At 53.3% G+C, this 16656-nt stretch overlaps 6 protein-coding genes and 1 non-coding gene across 7 annotated transcripts; 5 read left to right on the top strand and 2 right to left on the bottom strand.

The window, feature by feature from the left end:
* Positions 1–515: 515 nt before the first annotated feature.
* B0T23DRAFT_399216 (uncharacterized protein) lies at positions 516–2098 on the top strand (the record flags this gene model as incomplete). Its single annotated transcript, XM_062838405.1, has 6 exons — positions 516–925; positions 1217–1342; positions 1377–1572; position 1700; positions 1878–1937; positions 2031–2098. The coding sequence occupies 6 exons, from the start codon at positions 516–518 to the stop codon at positions 2096–2098; spliced, it is 861 nt and encodes a 286-aa protein (XP_062689386.1).
* Positions 2099–2246: 148 nt separating this feature from the next.
* B0T23DRAFT_325304 (uncharacterized protein) lies at positions 2247–4089 on the bottom strand (the record flags this gene model as incomplete). Its single annotated transcript, XM_062835497.1, has 2 exons — positions 2247–2962; positions 3024–4089. 2 exons carry the CDS (start codon positions 4087–4089, stop codon positions 2247–2249), a joined length of 1782 nt encoding a protein of 593 aa, XP_062689385.1.
* Positions 4090–4293: 204 nt separating this feature from the next.
* Positions 4294–5190, top strand: B0T23DRAFT_234432 (uncharacterized protein). The gene has a single exon (XM_062833943.1). It carries the CDS (start codon positions 4443–4445, stop codon positions 4866–4868), a length of 426 nt encoding a protein of 141 aa, XP_062689384.1. The 5' UTR covers positions 4294–4442; the 3' UTR covers positions 4869–5190.
* A 605-nt stretch (positions 5191–5795) lies between these two features.
* On the bottom strand, positions 5796–6644 carry B0T23DRAFT_234417 (uncharacterized protein). The gene is made up of 2 exons (XM_062833942.1): positions 6245–6644; positions 5796–6176 (listed from the first exon to the last, which is right to left on the bottom strand). The coding sequence occupies exons 1-2, from the start codon at positions 6529–6531 to the stop codon at positions 5990–5992; spliced, it is 474 nt and encodes a 157-aa protein (XP_062689383.1). The 5' UTR covers positions 6532–6644; the 3' UTR covers positions 5796–5989.
* Positions 6645–7821: 1177 nt separating this feature from the next.
* On the top strand, positions 7822–11303 carry B0T23DRAFT_388485 (uncharacterized protein; the record flags this gene model as incomplete). Its single annotated transcript, XM_062837759.1, has 2 exons — positions 7822–9284; positions 9345–11303. Coding segments are annotated over exons 1-2 (2870 nt in total), but the record flags the coding sequence as incomplete, so codon positions are not given.
* A 46-nt stretch (positions 11304–11349) lies between these two features.
* B0T23DRAFT_t339 lies at positions 11350–11423 on the top strand. Its single transcript has one exon. It is a non-coding gene; the product is annotated as a tRNA-Val (tRNA).
* A 2605-nt stretch (positions 11424–14028) lies between these two features.
* Positions 14029–16396, top strand: B0T23DRAFT_345639 (uncharacterized protein). Its single transcript, XM_062835958.1, has 2 exons — positions 14029–14815; positions 14900–16396. Exons 1-2 carry the CDS (start codon positions 14472–14474, stop codon positions 16215–16217), a joined length of 1662 nt encoding a protein of 553 aa, XP_062689381.1. The 5' UTR covers positions 14029–14471; the 3' UTR covers positions 16218–16396.
* The last annotated feature ends 260 nt before the right edge of the window (positions 16397–16656 follow it).

Raw genomic sequence — 16656 nt, 5'->3', positions numbered from 1 at the left:
GAATCCCTGGTGTTGTATGTTTTTTATTTTTTTTTATTTCACAAGCTGTCTTTCTCTCGATTTCTGTGCACTCTGTGACCTCTGTGTGACTGGAGTATGCCTCGCCTTTGTGCCTATTTAAGGTTGAGCCGCATGGTTTCAACACTTCCACTGAATAGCCAAGCATCTCTGTCCCCGTCGTGACTCCTCGTCGCACATGAGGTTACTTCCCCAACTCATATCTGTGGCTTAGGTAGGTATGGCATTACAGTGTTTGACATGCCGTGGTAGTATTGAACTCGGGATAAATCATTGAAGGCGACCGTCGGTGGAAGTATAACAGTCGCCTGAAGAACCGGACCACAGCTGATCATCGTATTCCTACCCTGATCTTGGTTCAAGATGCCACCCCAGTATCTGAGCTTGGTGTATCCAGCTCGGGAATTCATCCATCCTCCACTTGCAATAACATCAACTCGATAACATCATTCACCAACTTTTGATTCTTTTCAAAGCTCAACGACCAGAACACAAACATGCCAGGAACCCGCCGCTACCCCCCAGACCGAATCCGGTACGCCACCTACATCTGGCCAGCAGATTGGCAACCAGAAGCAACAGCAACCTCAACATCAACCTCAATAACATCATCTAATCACTACGACCTACAACAACAACAACAACAACAACAACAACAGCAGCAGCAACAAAATTGCGCCTGCTGCATCCGCCCCTTCTCATACTACTACGTAACACCCAGCCCCGAAGCTTTCCAACGCCACCGTTTCGTTCTCTCCCGCTGCGAACAGCTCGATCCTTCGCTTCTCCATCGTCACGGCTACAGCCAACTCATAAGCGACGCCACGAGCGTAGTTCTCTGGGCGATTTGGAGCAATATCGTTCATGATGCAGAGTTGGTGTACATGAGCGTCGATTATTTTTGTTGGTTGGTTGATTGGTTGTTGTGGAGGGTTTATGGTTCGTTTTCTTTTTCTTTTTTTTTTTTTCTTTTTTTTCTTCTTCAAGTCGCCCCCCTCCCCCCCCCCAGTTCGGGTTTGTTCACACAGTCCTCCGTCCTCCTCCTCCTCCTCCTTCCCCCATCGCATTTACTGCACAAGGATCATTGCTTTAACTTGACAGGCTCAATGCGATGATATGGAGGTGATTGTTTTTGACATAACATGACATGATAACCTGACCAGAACGAGAAAAAAAAAAAAAAAAAAAAAAAAAACAGTCCCAACGGAACCCTTCCCCTTCACCTCCCGCCCGCCCATCAAAACCGGACCGCCCTACAGCGACGTAGTTCAGTACTTCCTCTGTCGCCCTGCATGCGACGACGGATTGAATTCATGTTTAGAAGGTATTTTTACTACGAATGCATACATGAACTGCAGTGGCAGTAGCAGGTACCACACCCGCTGGAAGATGCAGCAGGCCATTCGGGACATCTTCACCGGAGGAGGACAGGGGTATTTGGTGGGTTATGGCGGGAATCCAAATTGTGTCTGCGGAGGCACTGGGGTGAACTTGACTACGAGAGTGCACATGCCGTTGGTGGTTCCAAATTGTGCGTGTTTACTACCCTGGCCTGTATGTGAGCCGGCTGTGGTGGTGAGGGTTGAGGAGAGGATAGAGTGGAAGAAGAAGAAAACAAAGAAGGAGTCGGGGTGTTTGGTTATGTAGAGGTGGGAATATCATGAGCTGATGCTTCTTGTAGGGTAGGTAGTGGTGGTTAAGGATGGCTTGAAAGGGTCATATCCCTCTATGATGCTTGAAGAAGGAACAATGTTTGAAGCGATGGCAAAAGCAGTTCAAAGCAAGCATGTATTGTACAGCGTAAATGTGCGCTTGGACGACCAATAGTATCTAACTTCATTACACAATATCATTAACAGGTACCCAACTACGTAACTTGTCGGAGGGATACATTGACCGACAAAGTACTAGTAGAACAGGTGTGTAAAACAAAGTCTTTTGAAGTCGTGTGCACGAGGCGCGAGAACCCGAAGCTGATTAATTCCCTGCCCCTCATCCTCCTCCTCTTTCAGTGTCTTTCAAGCATTTGATTCTCGTCAGCAAGACTGCAACGTCAATCCGTGTACTTGCAAATGGATGATTTGTCATTGCCCAAGACAAAAGATAATTTCCTGTACTCATGCATCACTCCCCTCCTAAGTCTCGCTTCGAGTCGTGCCCATCATCCGTTCCTGTTCTTTTTTTCTCCCTCCCAGCTGAACAAAAGGAAAGAAAAAGAGAAAATCAGATCAGAACCCCCACGAATCCGGTCTATCCCGCCAATTTGACGGACCCGCCTGCCCTTCCCTCGGTGCCGCCATCGACGACGACATCTGCGTCGACAACCCCGACTGTCTCATCGGCATCGGCATCGGCTGCAACGGCTGAAACTGCATCGCCTGACTATGCGACGTGCTCGGCGGCAACGCCCAGGACGCGGTACTGTTGCTGCAGGCAGTAGAAGGCGGCAGCATGGAGGCGGAAAAGATGCCGCTGCTAGCAATACTGACGCCGCCGAGCGATTCGACGCTGTTGCCGCGCGAGTGTTGGGAGTGCGTCGGCGAGGGGGGTTGCGGGAAGTAATCGGACATGCTGGTGGACACGCGTTCGAACATGCTGTGACGGTTTTCATTGGGCGTCGGGGACCTGAGGCCGTGAGCTGTGTCGAGGCCGGGCGGTGGGATGGCTTTGGTAGGGGCGCGGCTGGCGGTGGGGTTGGGTTGCGTGACGGGGGCGGGCAGGATGGTGCCGTAGTTGACGTTCTTCCCTTTCTCGGTCATGGTGGGTGATGATGGCTCCTCGTCCTCGAGGAGCAGGCCTTTGCCCATCGAGGATCGCTTCTTGTCACGCTTCGTGTAGGCGGCTACTTTCAGGGGGGTGTACTTGATGAGGAAGTTCTGGACGCGGGCGTTGCGGCGGTATTTGTAGAGGAGAAGGAACAGAACAAAGAAGAGGACCACAATGGCTGGGGGAGATGAATGTTAGTGATAAGTTCTTGGGGAGTAATGGCTGATGGTCCGACTTACTGATGACACCACCGGCAATACCAGATACAAGACCCGTGCTGCTGGTATTAGGCGAGTCCCCAGCGGGACTGTCGCTATTTCCTGTGGTTGAGCCTCCACCCGCTGGCGTGTGAGTTGAGCCGGGGGTAGGATAAAGGTCTGGGTTGCCCCGTGAAGGGTCATCAGATCCAGATGCTTGCCCAGGGATGGTGCTTTCTACTGATGGGATGCTTGTTGGAGTGCCTGCGGCGATCCATGCAGTGGAGAGCGTTGTAGAAATGGCTTGGCCGTTATGTTGAATTGCTGAGTTATAGGATGTGGCCGAAGGCTGAGAACCCTGCGCCCAATTATCCCCATCCCCCGAGGTACCATCCCCAACCGTATCTTCGCCCGACTCGGATGACTGACTTGGGACTGCCATTGGGGCGGCGAGAACAACGTTCCCAGGAAAAAATGCATTCCCATCAAAGCTGGCTGAGGTAGCCGTGGGCTGTACTGCAGTCGTATCCGAAGTCATGCTCGATGGTGGAACGGTGGTGTTGTTGTCGTTATCAGATCCGACAGGTCCCGTGGCTCCCTTGCCAGAGTTGGATCCATCAGTCCCTGCATTTCCGGCATTACCCTTATCCGCACCATTCAAACCAGAGCCACTTCCTGATTCGTTACCTTGTCCAGATCCTTCACCCGATTTAGTTCCATGATTCGATCCTGACCCTTGTTCAGCTCCCTTCGTTGGCTGCGGCGTGATGCTGGTTGACGAGGGCTTCACGACTGCGGGAGCAGTAGTGGCTGGCGGTGCTACCACTACCGGTGGCTGTGTCACAACGGGAGGACTCGCGGGCTGAGTCTTTGTTGCGGCTGGAAGTGGTGCTATAACTGCGGGAGGTGAAGTTGCGGCCGGTGCCGGTGTTGTCGTCGGCGTTGTTGTCGGCGTTGTTGACTGCGGCGGCGCCTCCACTGGCTCTTCTGGCGTAGGACAACCTGGTGCCTTGGGAAAGGCCTTGCACAATGGGCTCAGAAGCTTGTCAAAGACTTCCTGGATTATCCGCTTTTTCAAGCCATGTTCGAACCCATCTTGATTGTCCATCGTCTGGCTGGTCTCGGTGCCGTTCAGATCACAAAGAGTGTGATATGTGGACATTGATATCTCGTCGAAGTTGTCCGCTGGTCATTGGATATGCTGATAGCGAATGTTTTGCTGGTGTCAAACGAGTGACATCCCAAACGAGTGGAGGGATCTGTTGCAGAGTGGGATGAAGTTAGGGAACAGAGAAGAGAGAAAAAGAACAGACGAGACGCATTTGGTAGCGTGGATCGGAGATCATGGACACTAGCAAGAGTTATACTAGCTCAGAAGTAATGAAATCAGGTCCTGTATAGAACCCGGATCTTTCACCAGGAGTCACATCCGTTACCTCCCGAGCTCAACGTCGACGAATCATGGAAGTCGTGGGCCGGGGGAAAAGCAACGGCAGTACAGTCTTTGATGCATGGACTGCACATTGGCCCTCTGTTGCTGAGCAGTTGAGCCCTGTCACTGGTATCCCTAGGTTCGGTAAAGATCGACGGAACGGCCCTTGTCGAATGGAGGTCTGTACCTGGCGCTATACCCAGGGCGGGATAGCGCAATCTGCCCCCAATTTCAACTTCCCCGAGCTCCCGCTTGGCACCGATAATTCAGGGGCCACACTGGCCATGAGGCACCCCGAGCTCGACGACGACGATGCTACCCTGGACCCCAGTATCACATCCAAGTTCTTGATCATAGCCACGGCGGCAGCAGGGCGGACTCTCCGCGGTTTAAAAAGACGATATCTGGTCGGCGAGACTGTGCAGAACAGAAAGCCCGGCGTTGCAGCGGGCTGACTTGGCTGATGAAGAGACAATTTCCGGGGGCCTCGAGTCTAGTGTACGCCAACAAGCTCCGCGCGCTAGATAACAAAAGGGACAAGGACACTTTATCCGGTCTTTTCGGCTCCTGTTTGCAACTTGGCGGTGCACTTCAAACAGTGTTTCGACTGGGATGGCATTAAGCTGCGTCGCGTGTCCTGGTCGCATTCTGTGAGGGCTTGTGGGACTTGTCCGAAAGACACGACGAAGGGTAGGGCGAACAGCATTGGGCGGGAAGCGCACAGGTCATGGCAGATCCGAAGCTGATCCCATCAGTGATCCAAGGCCGATCACGCAGTCTCAACGGGGAAAGGGTCGGCGCAGAGCACCTCGTCACCCACGCTCATTTCCGTCTCTGTGTGGCACACGCTGATCTTTGACGGATAAGGCTAAGGCAGGAGCCCAAAAGAGTGAAGATACGAGGTGGAACAAAAAGAGGTTGGACGAGACAGACCGTGTCTATTGTCAGGTTTGCACGTTGCAAGTCGCTTCGAGCAATTACTGGCCTTGCCATATGTACACCACATGCAGCACAGTCTTCAAGCTCGGTTTCCCTTTAAACTGTGTTGATGCGTGGGCCACCAAAATTATCTTGTCGTCGTCTCTTCGTCGACGCGGAGCCCGCTCAGATAGATGGACAAGGTTCCTCGCTTGCATGGCCCTGCATGGCCCTGCATGGCGTTTTTTCGGAGTCGATTGGGACGCTTAGGGACCCCCACTTTTACACTTGCTTGAAGGTACACTGAACATCACATTGGCTTGTTCGTCTTTCCTGGTCCGTGCTGCCGCCAAGTCTCACGTTGAGGCCGAAGTCAGTCACTTTGTGGTTTTTGACGAGGTTGGAATAGACATCTTATCGGGTTGGGGTGAGGTCGATGCCGTGGTTGGGACAAGTGCTGTTGTTGAAGAGTTGCTGTTGGCCCCAGATTGTGGAATTGACCAACTTCGCGTATCTGGTAGACTGTAACAGGCGAAGAACCCAATGCTTCCGTCATAGTGCAGATGACGTTGTTGGCCTGCCATCCACACTATGAATAATATCGGGTATCACCCCCTTGCTCTCTCCACCTCGGTTCGACTCCGGCTGAAGCTCGCCATCACCAGGCATACACCGTCGGGGGTACTGGTACCGCATTTGATGAAGCTGACGAGGTGGAGGTGACGCTTATCCCTAACGAACTTTGTTCTTCGGGGGGTTGCCGACGAGCCATACCGACAATCTCCCTATCACGGGTCACCATCACACCCAGGAAATTTGATAACCACATGACTTGGTAGTCAGGGCTGGGAATAGTGACGCTAGGTCAGTGGGTGAAACGCTCAGAAAACCAAAGATCTTTGTTCGGACATACCCGTCTTCACCCAAGTTTGCCGAGGTCCATTGGGGAGCTTCGACCTGGTCAAAGCCACGATTTACCCGTACGTAGCAGCGTTCGGCAAGGAAGTAGACGGCAATGATGATCAAAACGCAGGGAAAGAGAGCGCCCATAATGTTCCATGATGATTGAAGCGCGGGTGGTTTGGACCTTGTGCTCAAGATGTCTGTTTGAGGAGAACGTTTCGGTGGGGCCAAGGCCAAGGTCAAGCTGCACCACAAACAGCTGGCAAGGAGGATTTGGGTGGTGATAAGTGAGGACATTTTTGTTGTCGTATCTCATTGGGTTATTTTGATGAGCAAGTGTTGGATGGGATCCAGCTGAGCAGAAAGGGTGGTAAAAGCTTCTCTCCCTTCTCTTTTCCTTGACTGAAGCTTTGTGACCACAGCCGCGAAGAAGTTGAGATAGCAGCTGACGGTATGTAGGCCAGATAAACACTCGTCTATCCATTCGTACAACCGTATGAGAATGAGAGCTTGTTGATGGGGGTTCACAGACGGCGAGTACCCATCCATCTGTTTTGAGCTCGAGTCTCACTGTGTTTCCTCAAAGGAATTGCCGCTGAGTTGTGAAAGGGGGAAACCGAGGATAGCACAATGTTTGAACTATGTAAGACGAGCAGTTCACCGTCCGTTGTCATGAGGACCAGGAAGAGTATCGGAGCCAGAGGTACTACCAACGCACACAAGGGGCGCTTCCTGAGGCAGACGGTGAGACGAAGTGCGCCTGTATCGTGGACGTCTGTCGCCATTGTCTTTGGCCAATGATTTAATTTGCCGGGCCGTATTTAGGAAATCAACCCAGCAGATAGAAAGAGCCTCGAACAGAGTTAGCGTCTCGAGGGCACTGGGTGGCGATTGGCTCTGGATCTTGATCACAGTGTAGTTCGTTCATCGACGGGGAGCTGAGTCACGGGAGAGGTTTGAATTTGCCGGGCCGCATCTCCGTGGTAGGGAGAGACGTAGACTAGTAGATATGTGGTGCGCCGTAAGACTTCAACATTGTCGTCGTCACACCGCCGCAAGGTAAACATCATTTGGCTGCACCGCGAGACGCCGTGCCTGGCAGTCGTCATCCATGATAAGGTAGCTGAGTCAGAGTCGTAAGCACTGCTTGATTTCTTTCGGAAGGTCAAAGTACAAGTCGGACTGCCGTGGTGTGGTGAACATACTTACATATCGAGAAATTCCAGTCTGACTGGTGACAAATTGAAATGCGACTGGAGATGGATGAAGTGAGGTTATCGCAAACTTTACAAAAGTTGTGCCCAGGCATAAGGTGCCTTACTGAAAAGCCCATCTTCTACTAACGTCTTCTCACCTTTACTGTCACTGAAACTGTTAGCTCACGATAATCGCTGGCATAAGCATTATCAATGCCGAGACCCGCGCACCTTCCGAATTGGGTCCTGTTCGCAGTCAGCCATTGGATGACGAATCGGCCAGGATGGGACGAGCGGGTACCTGGTTTTGGGATTGGCCAATGGCGTTGCGCCAACTCGGTGAGCTCCCTCCCCCGCTTTGTGTACTCCTCCGTCACAGTTGAGCTCCTTCTTTTGTTGTTTTGTTTGGACCTCCAAGGTGAGCTGTCCGCGTGTCGCATCATCACGGCCTCAGGATCTGCAGGTAGCTGTAGCGCCCCTCACGTGCTACAAGTTGGGCCTTTTTCCCACGAGTCGGAACTCCATTCAATCTCCTCCTCCAATTTCCAACCTCCTCCTCCTTGTCCACCACTCTGTAACAGTCACGACGTGGGGAGACAACGGCCGGAAAGGTTTCACCCATCAACAAAAACAAGACACCTCAAGACCACAACAATGGACGAGAAGGGCGGCGGGCTGCCCCCGTACACCGCCGTAGCACCTCCCCCTCCGGCATGGAAGAGGAAGAAGATGCGCCGGTCCAGAGGCCTCAAGTTCCTCGCCGTCGCCTGCATGGGCTTCATCGCCTACGCCCAGTGGAGACAGCTGCCCTCGCGCTCTGAGCCCGTCAACGGCAACGTTACGGTCCACGGCCTGTCGGTGCAACGCTTGCACGACGACCTCACCACCTGCTCCAAGCTGCGCCAGAAACCCCAAGACCCCCTCGGCGAGGGCCGCGAGAAGAACGCCCGCTACATCGATGGCCATGCCCCCACCCTCATCAAGAACGCGACTGTCTGGGTTGGAGAGCCGGCCAAGGGCACCTCTGCTGCCGATGCGCGCAAGGGCAAGGGCTACAGCTGGATCAAGGCCGACGTCTACCTCGAGTATGGCCTCATCAAGAAGGTCGAGTCTGACATCGCCGCCTCCAGTCTGCCCAAGGGCACCCACGTCTTTGACGCCAAGGGCCGTCCCCTTACCGCTGGCATCATTGATATGCACAGCCATGCCGGCGTAGACTCGTTGCCTAGTCTTGACGGCAACGAAGACACCAACGAGCTCTCGGCGGACATCACCCCCTTTGTCCGCTCCATCGATGGCATCCAGCCCAACGACCACCAGATCCAGGTCATCAAGTCTGGCGGTGTCACCACCAGCTTGGTCCTGCCTGGCTCGGGCAACAACATGGGTGGTGAGGCATACGCCATCAAGCTGGCTGTTGGTAAGCCTGACGGTCGTAACGAGACCAGTGCCGCCGACATGCTGGCTGATCCCGAACGCAACTGGAGGTTCATGAAGATGGCCTGCGGTGAGAACGCTAAGCGTGTCTACGGGCGGGTCGGAGAGCAAGGCCCTACCAGCCGTATGGGCGAGAGCTGGGAGTTCCGTCACGCCTTTGAGCAAGCATCCAAGTTGGTGCGCGATCAGGATGACTGGTGTGATGCCGCCACCGCAGTCGGTGTGCAGAACATGAAGGGATATCTCCCCCAGGAATTGAAGTGGGAGTCGCTTGGCGCATTGTTGCGCGGACAAATTCACCTCAACACTCACTGCTACACCATCCCCGATCTCGAGGCTTTTGTCGATCACACCAACGAGTTCAAGTTCAAGGTCCGGGCCTTCCACCATGCCCATCAGACCTATCTGGTTCCCGAGGTAAGTCATAGAGCCAACAAGACTATCAGGCTATTCTGTTGCTGACGAAACGGACGACAGATCCTCAAGCGCGCCTACGGTGGTGACCCTCCTGCCTCTGCCATCTTTGCCGATAACATGTACTACAAGGCCGAGTCCTACGTCGGTTCCGAGTTTGCTGGAAAGTACCTCTGGGACAACGACTTGACCCCCATCTATGTCAGCGACAACCCGGTTCTCAACGCCCAGCACGTCCTGTTCGAGGCCGCCAAGGGCCACAAGTATGGCTTGCCCTACCACGCTGCTCTCGCCTCCGTAACCACCGCTCCGGCTGAGCGTCTCGGCTTTGGCAACAGACTCGGCAAGATCAAGCCTGGATTTGACGCCGACGTCGTTGTCTGGGACAGTGATCCTCTCGAGGTGGGCGCCACTCCTGTGCAGGTGTGGATCGACGGGACTGCCCAGTACGAGCACCCTATCGTGCTGAACAAGACCGTGCCCAAGTTGATCCTTTCGGAGGAGAGCACCTCTGCCATTGTCGAGGAACCCGTTGACATGGACTCGGTTGTCTTCACTGGCATCACCAATGTTCTTGGTGACGTTGAGGTCCAGGGCGGAAGCAAGGACGCAAAATCCTACAGCGCCGTCATTCGCAACGGCAAGGTCACTTGCGTCGGTGCCTGTGCCGAGGAGGTGCGCATGGCATCTACCTCCAAGATCCCTGTCATTGAGCTCAAGGACGGTCACTTTACCGGTTCTTTCACGGCCTTTGGCTCCCAGATCGGCCTAAACGCCATCGACGCCGAAGACTCCACCGACAACGGCGACAACGTCAATGTCTTTACCCGTGCCGAAGACGGTCTCACCCTCGACACCAAGAAGCTGCACGCGGCCTACAAGTACGGCGTCACCAAGGCCATCACGGCACCCAAGTTCAACGGCGGCCAGACCCACCACGGCACGAGCGTCGGCTTCCTCACAGGTGCCACTAACCCCCTTGCCAATGGCACCATCTTTGCCAGCGACGTCGCCGTCCACTATAGCCTGAACCCCGACGCCAAAGAAGCCGAGGGCACGCCCTCTCTGTCCGCGGCCGTCGGCGCCCTCCGCCGCAAACTTCTCCAAGCCGCCACCAAGCTCAAGAAGAACGAGACCATCGAGCCGGCCGACCTGTACTCCGAGTCCACCTTCCTGCAAAAGGTGGTCAACGGCTCTCTCCCGCTCGTCCTGACCATCCACAACGCCGACATCATCGCGGCAGCCCTGCGCGTCAAGAAGGACGTCGAGTCTCTCACCTCCAGTAAGATCCACCTCGCTATCTTTGGCGGCGCCGAATCGCACCTTGTCGCCGAGGAGCTCGCCGCCGCGCAAGTCGGCGTCGTTCTTGCCCCTCTCCAATCGTTCGCCACCTCGTGGGACCAGCGCCGCGCGCTTTCGGGCGCTCCGCTGACCAACGGCACGGCTATCGACGTGCTTCTCGATGCTGGTGTTACCACGGCGATCGGATTGGAGGAGGATTGGCTGGTTAGGGACTTGGGATTGTTGGCGGGTATTGCGTATGCGAATGGCGGTGGAAAGTTGAGCAAGAAGAGCGCACTGGAGTTGGTGAGTGGGAATGTGTATAAGATTCTGGGGGCTAAGGAGCCCAAGGTCGAGGAGGGCCACTTTGTGGTGTTTGAAGGGAGTCCGCTGAGGATTCAGAGCAGGGTGAAGGCGGTTTCCGGGGGGTTGGGGGCTGTTAGTGTTTTTGAGTGACTTGAGTGAGACATGATGACTGATGAGGGTTTTTGGAAATGATACGGGTTTGGACATGTGGGATATGAGGGATATGATGAGAGATCTGACATTTGGGTACAAGACGATGATGGATGACAAGGTATATACGAAGGAATGAACATGATGCTATGCTTTTGCAAATACCTCCGGCGCATCACGACAGCAGATCTCCTCGTTCGCTCGCGCACCTGATGATTGATCCCCGAGCCGTGGTCCTCGATGCAGTGGCGACTTTGTAGCTGGGATACCGTTCCCCACGAGTCATGACTACATGAGCAAGAGGTTCGTGCTTTAAAATTCAACAGCAACAGGTCCGATGGTGTAGTTGGTTATCACGTCAGTCTAACACACTGAAGGTCCCCAGATCGAGCCTGGGTCGGATCAAATCTGTTTAACTTTTTTTATTCTCCTTTATATCTTGTTAATAACAAGTCTCAATTTTTTCCCTCCTTTTCCAACGCCTTTCTTCCTCTGTCCAATTTTCTTCCCGTCTTCCAAAATTATGGACAAGATGGGAGCGTGTTTTGTTATAAAGTATGACTATTTTGCTTGTAGGTCCGGATTTCTTTTTGAAATATGATTGAATGGTTGGTGATCGCTTCTAAACGTTTTCCTCTATCGTTCCATTTCTTTGTTTCTTGCCCGCTCAGTCACACGAAAAACTTCGTATATCAAACCCCCGAGGGCTAGAATTGTCGGGGTGGATGGTTTGACTTTCCAGCGGGTGGTTATATGGTCTTTGAGTCGACTTGAAAGCAATGTTTGAATATCCATGAGGTGGTCATCGCACTCCTTCGCTCCATCTGAACTCCCCATAGTATCAATGTACCTATGTATCATCGTTGACTGTGTGTTCCTTTCCATGATGATAGGTATGGCATGGACAAATGGCACACGATGCGGCACTCCTGTCAAGTCAATCTGTCAGCAGCACTTACCTTTCAACATCATTGAAGGCCAGGCCAGGCCAGGCCAGGTCAGGACATGCACTCGAACTCGACTGCTTCATCTCGCCCGCCCAATGTCTTCTTTTCCGTTCCTCTAGGCGAAGAAACAAAAAACATTTGATTTTTCAATTTCCAAATCCTGGGGAATGCCTGCGACCATCATCCTCATCCTCATCCTCATGGACCAGACCCTGACGATCAGGTTCATGTACCTACATACGGGCATATTAGGTACCTCAACTCCAATCTGATCTCGACCCTCGTTGACACCGACGCTATTGATGAGGCTGTGGTGGTTCGTTGATATTGCATCGGCCCGCGTCCACATGTAGAGAGGAAGCCACTATACTAGTGTACTGCAAAAGCTGGGCGGCCGAGATTTGTTCGGTTCCTGTGTTGCGAGATTACGAGCGATAAGAATCGCGTGTTAGCGATAACATTTGTGTGTTTTGTGTTAGTGTGTTGCTTGACACATCCCGTCCCCGTCCCCTGTTTGTTTGCCCGGCGGCGCTTCCATGTCGGGTCTGATACGGAGCTGCCCTGAGCCATGCTGAACGCGGGGAGTGTGGACTGTCCTTGGCCCCTGCTATATTCATAGGTAGCGGACCTGAGGTTTATTAGTGAGGTGTACACTAGGTAGGTAGTGCTTTGACCGCTGGCAGTGCTGGGGCTACCGGCGCTGTCAGCTGTGAACCTTCCCCCGGTGCCCCGGGCCGCGTGGAGTCCTTTCCAGTGTCGGGGGGGCGGGTGGGCATTTCGTGGGGTTAGGTGCCCCTGCTGCGCCCTGATGGCGTCTTTCCATTTTCACTTTTGCGTCTTTTCCACGTTTGGTGTTTCAGCCCGATGACGAGCAGACAGCTCGCTTCCTTCGTTGCTTCCGCTTCGCTTCAATTGCCACTTAATGTCCCTTATCTTCCTCTCTCAATAGTGGCATACAGTACACTACTAGACGTGCAGTCGTCGGGCCTTCTTGTGGCACCAAAACTGAACCGTGCGCTTGGAACTGCGTGTTGATTGACTCCCTTCCGCCGACGAAATGACGATCCGGCACTCGGCAGAACAATGTGATGTGCTGCTGCCTTCCGGTACTCGGAATGCTAACCTCTGAAGGGGCCTAGAGCGCCTTCAAACTGCAACTGCATCACGGCCTCAATCAACACTGTTCTCGGAACGGAATCCAAAAAAAGAAAAAAGAAAAACCACGCCAGGCGTAACATCGGTCGTTTTATTCGCATCCGGACGGACGGTATTCTAGTGTAGAGGCTTGGACATCTCTCAGGACAGTCAATCAGGCACGGTACGGTATTGGTCGAATCTCCGCTGCCATATATGACTACTATCAAAGCAGAGCCAACAACGACGACGACGGGAGGCGTTCCGACCGGACCCGAACCACCAACACCACCACCACCAAAAATCCAGACACTTTCTATGTGTGGTACACAGTAGAGAGGTCATCTAAAACGCAGGGGCAGGTAGTATTGTTACCCCGATGCTCCTGGGTGAGACCCGGAACCACTCTGGAAAATCATCAATGCAGCCACACTGCATCGAGTCAAGCAACACGGGAATGCATGATGCAAAGACAGGGACTTGAAGAGTTTAGTTCATGTCAGGAACCCAAACCACAAAGAACGAGAAGAACGGAACGAACAAAAAAAAAAAGCCATAATTCCCGCAAAACATGAAGATCCTGTGGAACGCAAATCGTCACGATGTTCATGTCCACTACCACCTCGACGCACATCATGGAGTTGCGGCGACCATTCAGATGGCAGCATGGGGGTGTGGGCTGGACTCCAGTCACCATGACCGGGGGCTTGGCGCCGGCTCGATGCTAGGAGGCCTTTCAACTGCAAAGATAGGCCAAAAGGGAAATAGCTAGGGAACATCGGGTTAGGATGGGTCCAGCCAGTCACAGGCCCGATGCAAGAGAAGGACTCGACTCGTGCAAACCAAGCCGTCTTTGGTAACCCGGCTTAGACAACCCTTTCTGGATGAGCATTGCATGCAGAATGTGACTCTATTTGAATGGTTCTAGCGCTGGTGATTACATACTTGGCTCTTGGGTCTGGAGGAAATCTCCAGTGTACTCGGGCTTCTCGAACCTGACCACCATCGACAAATGCAACTCGCTTCGGAAGCGAAGAGTTCCCTTCCGACACTCCTCAACACTTCAGCCGGTCAAACAGCCATGGTCGTCTGTCATCTTCAATTTACTAGGCCTCTTCTGGCTCACTGTCTGTGAGCGTGGACTTGACGACTGGACTTACACAGCCTGATACACGCCCTCACTATCACATACGGACAAACCAAACTTGGTCTTTTCTTTCCTTACCTACCTTACCCACCAACGGCTCGACACTCCCTCACACTATCACCACCACCATACATATCTGACAGCCACTCACACAACCGACGATCATTTCTAATAACTATGCCATAACCACACTTTATAAAAGACAACTACACAAAACCAACAGACATGTCTATCTACACGGACCCACCGGCCTTGCGGCCGTTCAGCGACGACAAGCCCATCCTGCTCGTGAGCTGGTGGCTCACCCTCTTCTGCACCGTCGTCATCATTCTCCGTGTGGTTGGGCGCTATGTGCGCATGGAAAAGCTGTTTCTCGAGGACAAGATCGCCGCTCTCGCCCTGATCCCCATGTACCTTCGAGTCGCATGTGTGCATGTGCTTCTCTTATACGGCACCAACAACGTCGAGCTCGTGAACAAAGAAGGGCTGCACCTGTCTGAGCAGGCCATCGCTAGGCGTGTAGTCGGAAGCAAGCTTGTTTTGGCTACTCGTTTCTTTTACTTTACTACGTAGGTCCAACCCAATTTTTATTCCCTACTTCTTCAAGTGTTGTTGGTGAAAAAAACAAGAAAGACTAACAAGTCACGACACAGACTATGGACTCTCAAATCCATCACCCTCCTCTTCTTCAACCGCCTCGTCGGCACCGCCGGTCGAACCAAGTACAACCTCACGCTGCGCTTCCTCCAAATCACCATCGGCTGCACCTTTGTCGCCTGCTTCATCAGCAACCTCTCCGAATGCTTCCCCGTGACGCACTACTGGCAAGTCATGCCCGACCCGGGCGGCCAATGCCGCCAGTCCTACGCGCATCTCCTCGTCGTAGCAGCCAGCAGCGTCCTGACCGATCTTTTGCTGGTCGTCTTCCCCATCCCGATCCTGATCCAATCGCGCATCAAGCTCAAGCGCAAAATCCTGCTGGTCTCCCTCTTCTGTTTAGGGCTGTGCACCGTCTGCATCACGCTGTACCGGGTGCCCAACATCCTGTCAGAGAGGGGATACCAGGGCACGCGGACCATGTGGGCCAGCACGGAGATTCTCGTGGCTACGTTCGTCAACAACGCAATTGCGCTGGGCACGTTTGTGCGCGACACGGGACCAAAAAAGAAAAAGTTCAAGCCGCAGCATCAGCATGAGCTGCAGCAGCAGCATGGATATGGCAATTTCTCGCGGGCGGAGACTGCATACAACAATACGTATGGGAGCTCTAGCAGGGATAGGAAGACTGTTTCTTCAATGAAGCCTGGTTTTGGAAGCACAACAACAGCGACGATGAATTCGTTTGCTGAGAGAACAATGAATGATAAGAGGGGGAGTATAAGCTACCCGCAGTACGGCGTCAGCGCCGAGGCAGGGAGCGATAACAAGGCGGGTATCGTCATCCGCACGGATACTGCTGGGAGTAGTATTGCCAGCAGCGGCCACAGCAACGACGAACATGTTCATGGTGGAGACCTGTCGTTGTCGTTGGAAGCCCGCGATAGTGTGGCTTCGAGCACCCTCCCACCACCACATGAAAATAAACCGCGAGAACGGGATTCCCAGGAGTCCTTGATCCCCAAGCCTGGCAGCGGCGGCGGTGGCAGCGGCACAGAATATAGTGGTGGTGGTCACATCGGGCAGGCCATGTCGTACTTTGGTACGGTCATGAAGACGACGGAAATCAGCGTCACGGTCACGCAGGCCAACGAGGAGGATCTTCGGGCGCAGCATGATGGGGGGAGAGTCCCGCAGAGTCCGCTTTACGAGAATCATCATCATCATCATCATCATCATGATTATCATCATCATGAGCAGATCAGGGAGGCGCCGAGGGTAATGACGGCGGGGGAGAGGGGTGTGGCGAGGGGGACGACCAAGTTGTTAAAGTCGTTGCCGGGCAAGGAGCACGAGGAGGGGGAAGAGGTTTGACGAGGAAGTTGGAACTAGGTATCTATGGTGCTGGATGAGGTATATGGGACATGACGATGATGATGATGTTTGGAGATTTAATTGGATACCTAGGTATTTTCCTTTGTCTTTGTATATTCTTACTTGGTTACCTACCATACGGCGGTAGCATTTACAAAATACAAGCGGCCATGCAGTTCAAAATCATCAAGTGTGTATGTGTGTTTTTCTCACTCCCAATTAGTGCAGTGCCAGCCATGGTACATACTCGGTGTTGAATGATCGCCACGAGTCTAGACTTGGTTCAGTTGTCTGCCATCCGCAATCACATAACAAACTGTCAAATGCGTGAACCACACGAGGACCACCTACTAAGACTTGGACGAACAAACTCCCAATCGGAAGAGAAGGAAGGCATTGCCGACGGTAATTATTCCGGCGTCTTGGCGTAGCTTCCACT

Source organism: Neurospora hispaniola (genome assembly GCF_033458365.1).
Source record: "Neurospora hispaniola strain FGSC 10403 chromosome Unknown B0T23scaffold_8, whole genome shotgun sequence".
Taxonomy (NCBI): Eukaryota; Fungi; Ascomycota; class Sordariomycetes; order Sordariales; family Sordariaceae; genus Neurospora; species Neurospora hispaniola.
Note: the sequence above shows the minus strand (reverse complement) of the source record. Positions and strands in the feature narration are given on the sequence as shown.

Bases quoted from the DNA above. Each gene is read 5' to 3' on its own strand.
- B0T23DRAFT_234432 (XM_062833943.1), top strand. From the start codon at position 4,443: ATGGAAGTCGTGGGCCGGGGGAAAAGCAACGGCAGTACAGTCTTTGAT.
- B0T23DRAFT_345639 (XM_062835958.1), top strand. From the start codon at position 14,472: ATGTCTATCTACACGGACCCACCGGCCTTGCGGCCGTTCAGCGACGAC. The intron at 14,816-14,899 runs GTAGGTCCAACC...GTCACGACACAG, and splicing joins CGTTTCTTTTACTTTACTAC to ACTATGGACTCTCAAATCCA.
- B0T23DRAFT_234417 (XM_062833942.1), bottom strand. From the start codon at position 6,531: ATGTCCTCACTTATCACCACCCAAATCCTCCTTGCCAGCTGTTTGTGG. The intron at 6,177-6,244 runs GTATGTCCGAAC...CACTATTCCCAG, and splicing joins GCAAACTTGGGTGAAGACGG to CCCTGACTACCAAGTCATGT.